The sequence below is a fragment of the Conger conger genome, chromosome 6, assembly GCF_963514075.1.
Source record: "Conger conger chromosome 6, fConCon1.1, whole genome shotgun sequence".
Taxonomy (NCBI): Eukaryota; Metazoa; Chordata; class Actinopteri; order Anguilliformes; family Congridae; genus Conger; species Conger conger.
Genome location: NC_083765.1, coordinates 18,746,084 through 18,760,183, shown reverse-complemented (window position 1 = coordinate 18,760,183; position 14,100 = coordinate 18,746,084). Strand labels below are relative to the sequence as shown.

The window sequence follows — 14,100 nt, the reverse complement described above, 5'->3', positions numbered from 1 at the left end:
GACTGAATGTGTGAATGCCGTTTGTTAACCTTTAGTTAACCTGCTTCACCCAGGACTGAGGATTAAATACTGTAGTGTCTGCTAAATGATTCTCCGGATTTTTCACAAGTTGCTGCTGCCAAGTCTTGATCTTCCAAGTTGCCTGTGGAATTATGAATGCTGGCGTGAATACCCTTTGTTGAACAAAATGCATCACCAAGAAGTCAGTCCTATTACATGATTAGGCTAAGTGGTTTATATAGGTTTATATTGTTCTATTCGATTAGAAAAAAACAAATGTCAAAATGGCTAGCCTCCAAACTCCGTTGCTACCTCCATCTTACATTTTTTTTTACATTTAAAACGGCACAGATTTTAAGCAGCTGAAAGGACAATTACCCTTGAATACCTGCTGAAATAAAACATTATTTTGCGCAAAAACTGCCATTTTGTCATTGGATGCAGTTCGATAATGGATGTCTGCCACTTGAAAACAAATACAAAAACAAGCTATGTGACGTGAGTATGCCTATAACTAGGGTCACCAAATGAAATACACTTCAGAATCGGAACACTGCGGAGGGAGGTGAAGGAATTCTAAATGGTAGCTATACTCTCGGGTGAAGTCTAGTCCATACACCCGGTTTTGCAAACCAAAATCTATCAAAATAGACAGAAAAGCTTTAACATTATGTGGATTGTTTGTATGCGCGTGAACAATTTCACAAGGAACAGGCTGTTCCTCCCAGCATTTGACAATAGACTATGCCTAAAATGCTTTTAATTTAGTAGGCGTACAGTAGGCTAGACCAGTCCCACTGCAGGCCATGCTGACAGTTTACCATCCAAAACTGGGGGAATTTGGGAAATTGTGCACTTCCGTATTGAGTGAGCCCAAGACTGCAAATAGCAGGTCGGTCAGCGGGTTCACAGATTCACAGATTATGTGTGCACACTTCTTTGCAGGCATTTAAAAAAATGTCTTTTGATCAAATATGTCTGTAGCCTAGCTATGTTACTGAACTTGCTAGTTTGCTAATATGCCACTGCTAGTTCCAGTTGCCTTCCAGGTGTCGCAGACCCCGGGCTATTCAGTGACTGATTGTGGTAGACTCGCTCCATCTACAGTATATGCGGTGAAACCAGTTTCCGTGGAATTCCGCAGAATTCGCTGGAGAATGAGTCCCCACAGAACAGCACTCTTTTAATCGACTCCAACTGTATAAGCGTGGACACTGTCAATGGTAAAAGGCCTGGGTTTTCTTATTTTCTCCTCAATTCTAAATCTCTAACTGTTCCACAAATTGTAATGAAATACAATGTCCCTCACATTATTCAACATAAACCTATTGAACCTCAGCTCGAAAGGTTAACAGTCACGGTCACAGAAGCTCCAGATTAATGTTTCAGTTACAGGTTTCCTATTGCCTGTGCTATTATTATTTTTGTTGGCTAATATCCTCTACTGTCTATGAAGCACTGAGCACTGCAACTTATTTGCACAGAGTATGGCAAAATCCAGATATTTGTGCAGAATTGAACAGAATTGCCCAGGTTCATATGTTGGGTGTTTGCTAAGATTATTTACTTGGACTAGAACAGGTGGTTAGGGTTTTTGGAATATTAAAAGTCTGGCAGTATGTGTGTGACTCACACTGAAATCAATGTGAAACAATGTTGTTTTCATTTTAAATTTGCATAGAAGGAAATGGACTTCAGTGATAATGTAAGTGTTTGATTGTAAGGTTGTAAATAAACAGGGCACAGGTTTTTTGGTAATCTTTGTGTTGGCTTTTTTATTTTTTATTTTTTTTTAGGTTTCCTGTTTTTGCTAGCCAGCTGTCTCCAATGCTAATAATACTGCACAGAATGTAGACAGTTGAAAGTGTAGTCTCATGCTCAGTTTTACACTAGCATGAGATCTCACAGGTTGCATTTTTTTTAAATAGCCAATTTTAATTGAAGGTGTGGCTGGAATTGGTAGTCTAGCAGAGTAACAAACCAGTATGTTTAATTCATGTACATGTTATTTTATACGGTGTCATGTGTTGCTTTCTCTCCTGTATTATACCAATTTTCATAAAGGGCAAATCTATAATTACACTTTTGAATAACTACATTTGTGTTTTCCTCTGCCTCTCAGTGATGAAGCTTTTACAGATTTACTGTTTACAAACTATTTTTGTCAGGGTGGTGATGGGTATGAATAGAAATGAATTTTCTTAAACAGTTCCTTTAAACATGCAGGTGGGTTCACCCAATGCATCAGTGCTGCCAAAAAAACGGAAAAACTGTTTAGAATTACGAACAGTGATTGTGCATTTTCACCTTGCCATATGCCATGAAATGAAATCTGTATAGTATACAAATGAGACATAGGGGCATATTAACTACTGTACACAATATGACACACAAATGCAAGGTCTGAAAAACACTTAGCAGGCATCATTATTCAGGTTCTCAGCTACAAAAGCTATCTACGGCGCCAGGTCTGAGAGAAGGAGCCCGGGCTGCAGCTGAGATGGGTATCAGCTGCCAAATACACAAAGAGGAAAAAATGTTCTTTATATAACTAGCGTCTCAGCCAAATGTATTTGTGGTTTGAGGAAATGTCTTTGGGCTTGAGTCACGGTGAGCTTTCTCCCCCGTCTCCCCCACTGTTTTTTTCAGTACTAATTGCAGCACGGTCTGCTTTATAGGTTTAGTCAAACTTTGATTTTTTACAATTGAAAGGGTAGTGACTCCTGGCTAAAGGGCTCTCTCTCATTCTCAGGTCCACCACGTGCACTGTAATTAAGCTGGCGCTTTGAGCAGCACAGTGTTGAGGAAGTGTCTTGTCTGGGAAGATAACCTTGGCTGGCTTTTCCAGATGTCCCCACAGGACTTTAGAGGACTGTAATTGTTGGTCAGTGTGAGGCTGAACAAGTTCAAGTAAAACTGGGATGCTTGTGCTGAGTGATGGAATTGGGTTATTTGGCACTCAAAGGCCTGTTTTTTTGCTTCCATATGGGTCATATCACACAATGCTTATATTTCTATGGAGAAATAGTGAACAAAAATAACCATGAGGTTGTACATTTGAATCTTTTAGTGATCTTTACCAGATATCCAGGACTTGGTTATTCAGGTAATATCTAAAACATCCAGTTTCACATAATGTAGTAATAGCAGGCACAATTATATTAAATGTCCTTTCTCATCTTTTGATCAAACATGAACTTCTACATATTAACAGTTTAAAAGTTTTCCTGTATCTCTGTTTGCTGCGGGCCTTCAGTTTTTCAGCACACCTTGACGACGTGACAGGCATTGCAGAGATAAGGCAATCTAAACATAAATAATAGTACAAACAATGGCTTCAGTTTATAGTCTATTTGCTCATAACAGCTAGTACTTCAGTCTGTTTCCAGAGCTAAGAGTGATGTTTTGAATTAGTATCTCTGTGTCGGATATAGCCATGAGCATTTTCACAGATGGAGCGGAAGAGGCTACGAGTAGCCACGTGCTTATCAGAAACCTTGAGGTAGCATTATCACTGTGATGGCTGTCCTGTATGTATGCCCGCTCCAAGATAAGAATGAAGTTTGTTTTTAGAGGCATATTTCATCAGAGCAATCGGGAGTGTGATGACAGAAGCCCCCTCGACAGTGAGCGGACATGTTTGCCTTTGGAAGTGCTCCGCTCCATAAAGGCGATAAGAATCTCTCTAAGATGTGCGAGGCTGTTCTCACACTATCATCACTAAGCGCTGTTGGGTCTGACTGAAAGTGAATAGGCTTTGTTTCCATTCCTCTTAACAGGGGCATGTGCTTATAGGCTTGTTAAAATCAGGAAGGCTGTATCGGGAAGTGTAAATGTTTCCAGGCTGTTGTTAATTTGGCTATGGGGAAAAATACAGCTGTAGGGGTATATAGTAAATCTTATACATTTGTTAAATATCGGTTTGCCATTTGTCCTTCTTTGGCCTTCTGTGTGACATTTGCAGATTGGTTATAAATGGATCTGCTCTCATGAGAGGACTCATTGAGGTGAGCCTGCACACGTTTCTACCACTTTTCAAAGGTCAGGCTCCTAACGATTCCTGCCAAATAGCAAGTAATGAGTCGAAATTTTAGATTTCATTGTTATTTTCATGTGGGCAAAGGAATACACTGGCTTCAGTCAGTAGTTAAGCTTTTAATTTTCCTTTAGGATTAGTGAGTAGTGATTTGTTCTTTTGTGTGGTCGACTGGCTGTACTGTCATTAAAAAGATAGGAAGCTGTTTGTGGAATTTCTTCTATTGGTTGGATGTTTTACCAACCTTTTTGGTTGCGATACTAGCAGGTTTCAGGTGTTTTTTGTGGACAGCCTGTGGCCGTACTGCATGATGGTTCAAAAGTGATTACTGTGAAGGCCAGGCCAGTATTTGTAACTTTTCAGGACCGCTGGTATTTTTACACAGATTACAATTATGAATGTAAAGTACACATCAGGGTGTGGAGGAGAAACCCAAACCATGTGCAAGGGTTAAAAGTTTAAGAGTGGCGGGACTTACATTACGATCATTAAAATGTCATCTGAAGTCAGTGATTAGTGAAGTTTGCTTTTTTAAAAAGAAAAAAACTTTAATTTGGTGGAGCTTAACTTCTCAGCCCATAGAGCCGCTTCAAGGAAGTTGTCAGCAGTAAGATAAACAGCGCTATGTGGTGGAAGGAGGGGAGTGTGTGTGGGTGCGTGGGTGGGGTGTGTGTGTGTCTCTGTGTGTGTGTGTGTGTGTGTGTGTGTGTGTGTGTGTGTGTGTGTGTGTGTGTGTGTGTGTGTGTGTGTGGTGGAGAGGGCGGTCGGAGTGTGGGGGAGCACATCGAAGACACAAAGAGTGCCTCTGTTGGGGCCGACCACTTTATTTCGTTTACGTCTTGGCAAACCGACTGAGTGATTCCGTTCCGCCTGAACTGCCACCCCGCCAACCCAAACAGAATCGCTTCTAAACGAACCCGGCAGTACCATAAGGTCACAGCCCAGAGATACCCACTTTACCTGCGCATCCATTGATTGGACGAGGGGTCGTCACGGTCTGGCTGCATTGCCCATCTGATAGGCAGGGCATAGTGATTAATGATCAATTTAAGGTCGATATGCCTGACTGGCTCCACAAACAAGATTCAGGATTGGCTTTATTAAAAGGCATCTCTCATCTCTGCACTACGTTTATTCACTGTGCATTCTCAGCTCTTTGTGTTTCAGATGTTTGTGTAGTCTGGCTGTTATAGGATCCATCACGTTATTGATAGTGTAGTACTGTGCTTGATGCGTAATGTATAATAAACATATTTTACTCAATCTAATAATTTGTTTGATTTGAAGAAGTCCTCATTTCAAATATTTAATCGAGTCGTTCCCAGTGCAGCTGCAGTTATTGTATTTTTTAACATCGTATTTTCTGTAAAAATGGATGTTGAACATAAAACATGGGGCACGACTATGGAAATGCTTGTAAAGATGATAATTTGGCTCTTTTTTTATTACCAAAAGGAAAGGACACTTTAACATCATATATCACTATCACACATACAAATGTTTCTACACACATTTTTCCATGCAGGTTTTTTGAGGCAATGATTTGTTTTTGATGTTTTGCCTTTGATGTGTTTGTCATGGTTTAGCTCGGAATCCCATTGGCTCTCCCAGGTCACTGAATTAGTTAGAAGCACAACTTCCGATTTCCCTCTTGCTGGAATACCAAAGTCATGATGTTATTGTTGTACACCCGGACCTTGATCCTACTGACTGATTTGCAGCTGGTCTGTTGATATTATGGATGAATAAGCACAGATTTTGAAGTGTTTTTAATATTTACACACTCCATAGGACAGGGGTCTACAGTCTTTGCCGCTGTGGGTGCAGGTTCTTGTTTTAGCCCAGCGCTGCAACACCTGATTCAACAAATTAACTAATTGCGGTCTTCAATAAAGACCTTGATGAGTAGATTCAGGTGTCTTGGTGCTGGGCTAATACAAAAAAACCTGCTCCCACACCAGCCCTTTTTTGGATAAGATTGGGGGCCCCTGCCTTAGAATGATGCAAGACATGGCGTTCTTTAAATAGATGTTTTTACTTTAAGCTACTGGAGACATGGTGTGCACACTGTGAACAAAAGCGTTTGAGGAAACACTCCTCCTTTATGACCCAAGGTGATGTTATTTTAGCTGGTACTTTTAGGTGAGCGTATTTTCATATTACCATGCTATGCTATATTCCAACTAGAGCATATTTCTTTCCACAGAAAGAGCCAGTGAAGAGCTAAATGGCCATTCCTGTCGCAGATGATGTTAATTATATTTTCCAGGATACAAATAATTTAGGTTAAATTAACCTACTCTTACTGTGAAAAAGATTTTTGAGAAAAAAAAAGTTCATGTAAGGATAGATGTGATTGTATCCTCTCTATAAATAGTTACTCACTGTCAACCGGTTTAAGCCAGATGGATGTGAACAACATGGTGTTCGTGTAATGAAGCTCTTGAGATTTATGTGCCTAAATGTATTTGAGAGGACAGCATGTCCCCATCTTTGGCTCCGCTTGCATTAGCATTCGGCATATGTTGAGCTCACATAGGTGCCACAAGTGCTGCTGATGAAAAGTGCAGTAAAAAGTGACTTTTTTTACAGCACAGTCAAAGTGTAATAAGCTGTGCAACACCCTAAGGAAGCAACCTCAGCCTTGCTCTCAGGAGCCTGTTTTTATTGTTTTTATTTTAGAGCCTGTAGTTGTTTGTTCTTGTAAATGCAATTATGGCCTCCAACAAATCAGCCTTGGATGATTCAATGAAGCAAGCCATAAAGGCATTTCGGAACATGGCTGGCCCTTCTTACACACAAGTAACTGTGAAACTGCTGTCAAAACACAAACTGAACGGCCTCTTTAACATCCTGTTCAGGGTGAATGACGTGTTTCGCTATCAACAGTCGACAGGAAGGAAAGTGTAAGGGACATAAAAATATGGCGGGATGGAGAGCAGCGAGCGATAGCCTGTACGGAACCCCGGGCCTGGGCTCCCCCAGGTGAGGCTTGCGTTTCAGAGCCCTGCTGCGGAAGGGGATGGGGGGGGGGGGGGGGTGAAGGGAATGCCGAAGGGGCTCGGCCTTCTGGAAAACCCCGCGCTATCCCGTTTCCTCCGGCTCATAAAAGCCCTGGGCCCTGCTGTCTGAAAGGCCAGGCAGGAGCTTAACCCAGAGACCTGCGGAGGGGAGCGTCTGGAGCAGAGAGGGGAGGTCCGGCCCACCGCTCTCCTCCCATACAGTATCTGCAGCACAAAGGGCTTCTCTGGCCATTACATTATGAGCTCCGCTCCCGAGGGCCCTGTACTCGCTGGCAGCTGGAAAATAAATCTTCCCTCCTTTCTTTCTGGGCTGAAATGAATCCGTACGTGCAGGGCTTTTGGAATCATTTTGTGCTGATGTAGTCAGGTTTTTTTTTTTTTTTTTTTTTTTCTTCCCTCCTTTTTTTCCTTCTCCATCAGAGCAATGAATGGAAGCCTTCAGGCTTTTGTGATTTGTTTTAAACAAAACTGTTCAAAATGTGCATGATGACTGCAATTATTTTTTCCTTCACAGTCTCCAAGCTTATCTTTCATCTGGGTGAAAGTCTATTTTTTCCGTCTACACATAATTCATATAATTTAGTTTATTTTTCAAATCCCGCTTGTAATTCTAGGCATTCAAAAAGTGTTTTATTCTGTGGCCAGAAGTGTTAAGGGTTTCCACTTTATTTCCCATAAGAAGAAGCTTTTATCAAGGAGGTTGTATACTGTGTAAGGCGTCAGCAATTGGAGTGAATAACATTTTGCTTTATGCATGCAACATGATCGTCATCTAGACAGGATAATCAACAAGGTCCACTAGTTTTTGTTGTTATTATACTATCATTAACCACTGTAATTGATCAATTAATTGAGTTTCCCATGTTTGGGTCAGAATTGGCTGTTGATTTAGCAAAAATATAGATAATAAAAAAAATTTAAGTAAATTCCTGGCTGTCCTGGACTGAGTTTGCCAGGTAGTTCCTCAGAACCAATCATATTGGCCTTTGTTTGCCCCTCACTCGGCCCAACCCTCTAATTTGCTCTCCGTCTTGTGCAGCAAGGGGCTTCCATCTCTTTTCCTTGTGTATAATGAGCCAGCTATTAAAGTGTTTGGTTTTGAGGGGAAAATGAACGCATGCATCAACCACATGTACTGTATCTACCATGTATCTATCAATGGTAGGGCAGGCTGTAGCCTAGTGGCTAAGTTACATGACTGGAACCCGGAAGGTTGGTGGTTCTAGCCCCGGTGTAGCTGCAATAATATCCGCATCGCTGTTGAGCATGGCCCTTAACCCTGCTTTGCTCCTGGTGGGATTGTCCCCTGCTTAGTCTAAGTGTAAGTCGCTTTGGATAAAAGCATCAGCTAAATAACATATGATTAATTATTCATTATATATAATGAGCCAGCCATTGAAGTGTTTGCTTTGGGAGGAAAATGAACACATAAGTATCTACCATGTATCTACCATCTATTTGCCTCTATCCTCAGGTATTGGAGGGATGGAGGAGTGGATCCTGAAGTCCGCTACTGTGTCCTCATCTCCAGCCTGTCCTCCCTTTACCCCGCTCAACTTCGAGGCCACGCCCATCGTTCGTGTGGCCATCGAACCCAAGCACCCAAGTGAGTGTGCTGAATCATTTTTATGCTTTTGCTGCTTTTTTGTAGCTGAATTTCAGTTAGTTAGTTTATTGTGGTTCAGGTAGGGTGAACTCAAATGTGGGCCAAAAGAAAAGTTGATGCTGAAATGTTCCGTAAATGATGTGAACTTTATTGCTGAAAGACTCACACCTTCCGAGCTCATTAGTCACACGGGAGTTATTGCCAGGTGAAAAATGCTGCTTGTTTTTCTGCTACAAAGGACTTCCTAAAATTTTATTTGCTGCCAGCGGTATATTAAGTGCCTTTTCAGAATGTGTAATGAACATATGCTTCTCTGCTTTAATCTAGGAAATATTTTTGTATATAGGTCAAGTTATTAATCAAATCGATATGAAAACATTTTTCAAACGTAGCCCAAGATTGCCAAAGAGCACATTGCATTGAAACAATATGATTTACTGCACATATGGAAAACATAAGTTAAAGGAAGGGGGTCTGGCTTTATAGTGTCCCTCCTGATTGAAAGCTTTCCTTTTCTCCTGTTCATCTTTCGCTTATATTATAATTTATCACCCACAAACCACTTTGATTCTCAGTATAGGAGTAAATGTTATAATGTTGTATGTAATCTAAATGGTAAATGGTTGGCATTTATATAGCGCCTTTATCCAAAGTGCTGTACAATTGATGCTTCTCATTCACCCATTCATACACACACTCACACACCAACGGCGATTGGCTGCCATGCAAGGCACCAACCAGCTCCTCAGGAGCATGGGTTAGGTGTCTTGCTCAAGGACACTTCGACACAGCCCGGGCGGGGGATCGAACCGGCAGCCCTCCGACTGCCAGACGACTGCTCTTACTGCCTGAGCCATGTTGCCCCCATCTGTACAATACATGTTGAATAAGTAAATAATACTATACTACTATGTTAATTCTATGCAAATAATTGGGTATAAAGTCTTGTTCTGCTCAAGCTGAATATACACTACATGTTTGGTATGCACTTTGCTGTACGTCGCTCTGGATAAGAGCGTCTGCCAAATGCCATTAATGTAATGTAATGTAAATGTTGTCAAAGATCTGTGCTGATACCTTAATGGAGAGCAAGCTGATGTCTGTGTTAGGGCTGATCAATTAAATTTCTTTGTCTCTTAAGGTTTTCAGCAAATGCAAACATTTCACTTAAAACTTGGTTTTTTGTGATTATTCACAAAAATGATTCTTCATTTTTACACTGGTAAATAACCCATTTTACATTAAATAATCTATTCAGTTTACTAGCTAGCTAGCAAACTAGCTGGCATTAACACTGTCACTACCATTTTTCTGTGTGGCTAACGTAAGAGCTAGGCTAGCTTGCCGAGTTAACTCGCTTTGTTACTGTTTATGACTTTATCTTACTAAACTAACATCTGGCGATTTAGCTGTAAGTTTTCAGTTTATGTACACTGACCTAGCTGGCTTTTTGGCCGCCCTCGCTTTAATATATCTGGCACGTTTTCACTTTAAACAGTCAGTGAGACTGTCTGTGTGCTGTGCAATATCATCTAGCTAGCTACTACCTGCACGTGATAATGTTGCTGAACATACAGTAATGGTCTCATGTTCATTTAGAGCTTTAGATTAGCTTTAGATTATGTATAGATGTTTATTTGATTAAATTAAAGTGAAAACTGGTTATATGACTTAAACAAAGGCAACAGTAATAAGTACACAAGTTACACACTTCTTACATTTAGGCCTCATTTAGACCGTATGCAGGATTGCCACTAAAGACACTAAACGCAGGTCATTTTCCCATCCCAGCACGAATATTCCCGGTTCAACTCATTACACGAAAGACGAGGAATTCAGGGCGAGGCTTCAAGGCTTTGCCTTCAAAAGACTGAAGCAGAATCAAAGTGTGACTAAGCCCACAGCCCTTAGCTCTTTACAACAGCACTGTGAAAGTAAATGCCTTCATTAACCACAAACATGTGCGTCTGCCTGTGTGTCTGTGATCTGCCTAGGTGAGATGCCCAAGTTGGTGAGAGGCATGAAATTGCTGAACCAGGCTGATCCTTGTGTGGAAGTCCTCATTCAGGAGACAGGGGAGCATGTTCTGGTAACAGCCGGAGAGGTCCACCTCCAACGCTGCCTGGATGACCTTCAGGAAAGGTGAGTGTTTGGGGACCTACCTGGGGTTTCCTGTTTCGCTTCCCATGAAGGTGAGATCTGGGAACTAATACTGATACCATACAGGTGAGGTCTGGGGTCCTGCTAGGGGCAGCCTGTAGTCCAGAAGCTTAAGTACATGACCGGCACCCGGTGGTTCAAGCCCCGGTGTAGCCATGATAAGATCCACACAGCTGTTGGTCCCTTGAGCCCTAATCAGCTCCAGGGGAGAATGTTCCCTGCTTCAACTGTAAGTCACTTTGGATAAAACCATCAGCTAAATAACAAATTATATATTTTATCAATATTTATGCTTCTATTACCATAGATCATCTGGGGTTTACTTTTGCGACCAAAAAGTTGTGATCAGTGGCCTATTTGTGTAGTGGGCCTTAGTGGGCATATTCTTTTACCCTAAAGTCTGGGTTGTAAGTGTTTTATCATAGAAGTGTGGTGTGTGGTGTGCTTGTGTAACCGGAAAACTGAGGTCTGGGCCCTGCATGTTTAATCATGGGCCTCAGGCCTGGGCCTTACTCCGGTTGCCATAATGTTGATGGCTTGTGGAGAGGAGTGATTTTGGAGCATTGCCATCTGAGGAGGAAAAAGCCTTCTCAATGCACTTCTTGAGGTGAACAGACATTCAGCACTCACTCATCTTTGTGATTAATGTCAGCTACATATTACCTATGGACTTTACAACTGTGCCAAACCATTACGAGCTATAAAACCAACAATGACATGCAAATGTCACCTCAAGCACTTTTGAATCTTATAATGTCTGCCTTTTTAAAGAATGTTAAATGAATAATGGAAGGGTCATTACCTTGTGAAATATGCAGTTTAATTGCGTTTATTCATCATGATAAATGGTTCTGCTTTTCAAATGTAAAAATTTGCAGCGATTATTGGACTAAGCCCTGATTTAAGTATGTTATTACTGCTTTTCTTCCATGATGCCGCATGTGGCTTTGCCAGTGGGTAGTGGAGGAAGTTAGAAGTGAAATTTAAATACTGGAAAGTCGACTCTAATGGATTGTATGCTCTCTCGTTCTTTCTTTAATTGAAAATCACATCTAATGTGATTATAATGTACTCGGTGACACAATCAGGAGTATCTCTCACTGCACTGCTTCTTCGTCCTGAACTGCTCATTGTTATGCATATCGTGTGTGTGTGTGTGTGTGTGTGTGTGTGTGTGTGTGCGCACGCGCATAGGATGTGGCCATGTTTAATTTTTTGTCTCTGAAAATGTCTTTGGATGAGATGTGGAAAATACACTGAAGAGACAGTTAATATTAGGGGGTTTAATATTCCATCCCACCTTTGCGAACTACAGTATAATCAACCAGGAAGTGAGTGAGATTACCAGTCTGTAAACTGACTGGCAGCTGCCACTTGAATTTTTATGAAGACGGGAAAGGGCTCATCACAGTGCTGATGCATGTAGGTTGTTGTAGTAGGAGTAATCTGAATGTGTTAATAAGGGCGCACATGGTTTTTAGTCTACAGGCAGGTTTATATTCAAGCTGAACTGGCTAATTGACTTCTACCAGCGACATTTTCCCCCTTAACTGCTTATCAGTCATGCACTGTTGAACAGCCTTCTGAGTTCTCTGTAAATCGAATGCTCTTGTCTCATACCTGTGTGTGAACGTTTGCATATATTCAGATGCTACTCCATAATAGATTACATTTTCCCTGTAAGTAAAATGTATTACTGGCTTTCTTGTGTCAGACACATATGTGAATTATTAACTTGATGACATCATTTACAGATTGCACTGACTGAATTCATTTGAATTGGTAAGTGATTCATACAGTACAATGGCATCAGCAGTTGGATAACGGAAGAGAAAGCATAACGCTGCTGATTGTTCATCGGTCTTATTAGCGGTTTTTAGACATTCATTTATACTTATGGAGTAAACAATGAATCGGTGTTCATCTATTTCAGTAGTTTCTGGAGACTCATTGAATTTTTTTGATTTCATAGACAGTACAGTAATGGGAAAGCCAGGCTTTGTCATTAGTTTGTAAAGTCAAATTAACCTTTATGAGGACCCCTGTAAAGTCTCATGTTTCTTTTAACATTTACTGGTATAAATCCACCTTAGCCTCCTTAAAACTGAATAGAAATCAAGGTGGGGGCTGTACGTACCATTCAGTTGAACAATCACAGTTAGTCCATTACTAGTCTGTTCCATAAATGCAGTAGGCCTACATATTTCTAGAGTAGAAGCAATCAAAGTGTAATATTGAGGAAATGTAGTCAATGATAATGTCATTAAACACTAAATCTGGTGAAAGGTTGTGAGTTAAAACTTTATAATAATATGCTGTTAGATGGGAATAATAGGAATGACTGGAGTAATTGAGCATTTTCGACCAGTCCCCACTTTGACCATTGCTTTAGAGGACATACCACTTAATGATTACGCATTTCTGCCATTTGCCGCACAGAAAAAAATCAATCTTCATGAAAGTCAGAGTAATCTCTCAAGGCCTGATGAAATTTTAATAATGCAAGGATCAGAAATGAGCTGCATATTCTACTTTGTTAAAGGAAGGCTGGATTCCACTGAAATTCCTGCAAAATTGCACACCTTCAAACCAATTTAATTTGTAAATGAATTCTGTTAAGGATGTCTTTAAGTATTGAATTTGTAGCATTTGCCAGTGAGTGGTACTAACAGTTATAATAAAAGAATAATAATAATAATAGATGTAAAAAATCATGTGAATGTGTCATTATGGCACAGCAGTCTGCAGATTACATTTGCGATATTGTTTTTTTATAATTAATCATGCAGAATCGTTGGATTTTTTATATAGCGTCATGTGAGAGAGCTTGTAACAAATCATTCAATTATCATTTCATTATATCATAGTTCTGCTACATTTTGAAAGATATGGAGTCAAACTCCTGCTTGTTAACTAATCAGTGTATTGTTATCTTTATCATAACATCATGATCATTTTCTCTGCATGCATGGTTATTAAATCCAGAACAATATTTGTGTCTCATTTGTCTTGAAGCAGAGATAAGCATCTAAAAAAGTGCATTGCTCATACTAGCAGTTCCAATACAGACATTGGTGTGAGCTAGACCTTAGCTCTACACACACAGGCTGCATTGAGCTTATACAAGAAGATTTATTCATGGACTAGGCGCCTGCACACTTCTGATGTGCTATAATAAGCTGGTTCCCATGTTCGATGCTGCCGTTTAATTTATCACCGATACCTATGAGGCATGGCAATACAATTGTTGATAAAAACGCAGAAGGGGCCCAGAC

General features: G+C 40.6%; 1 protein-coding gene across 3 annotated transcripts in view; it reads left to right on the top strand.

The window, feature by feature from the left end:
* Window positions 1-14,100, top strand: part of efl1 (elongation factor like GTPase 1) — a 78,918-nt gene that overhangs the window by 47,786 nt on the left and 17,032 nt on the right. For all 3 annotated transcript variants that reach the window (XM_061245089.1, XM_061245091.1, XM_061245090.1), the window contains exons 16-17: window positions 8,534-8,665; window positions 10,660-10,807. In XM_061245089.1, the coding sequence (XP_061101073.1) occupies window positions 8,534-8,665; window positions 10,660-10,807 (280 nt within the window). The remainder of the gene's footprint in view (window positions 1-8,533; window positions 8,666-10,659; window positions 10,808-14,100) is intronic.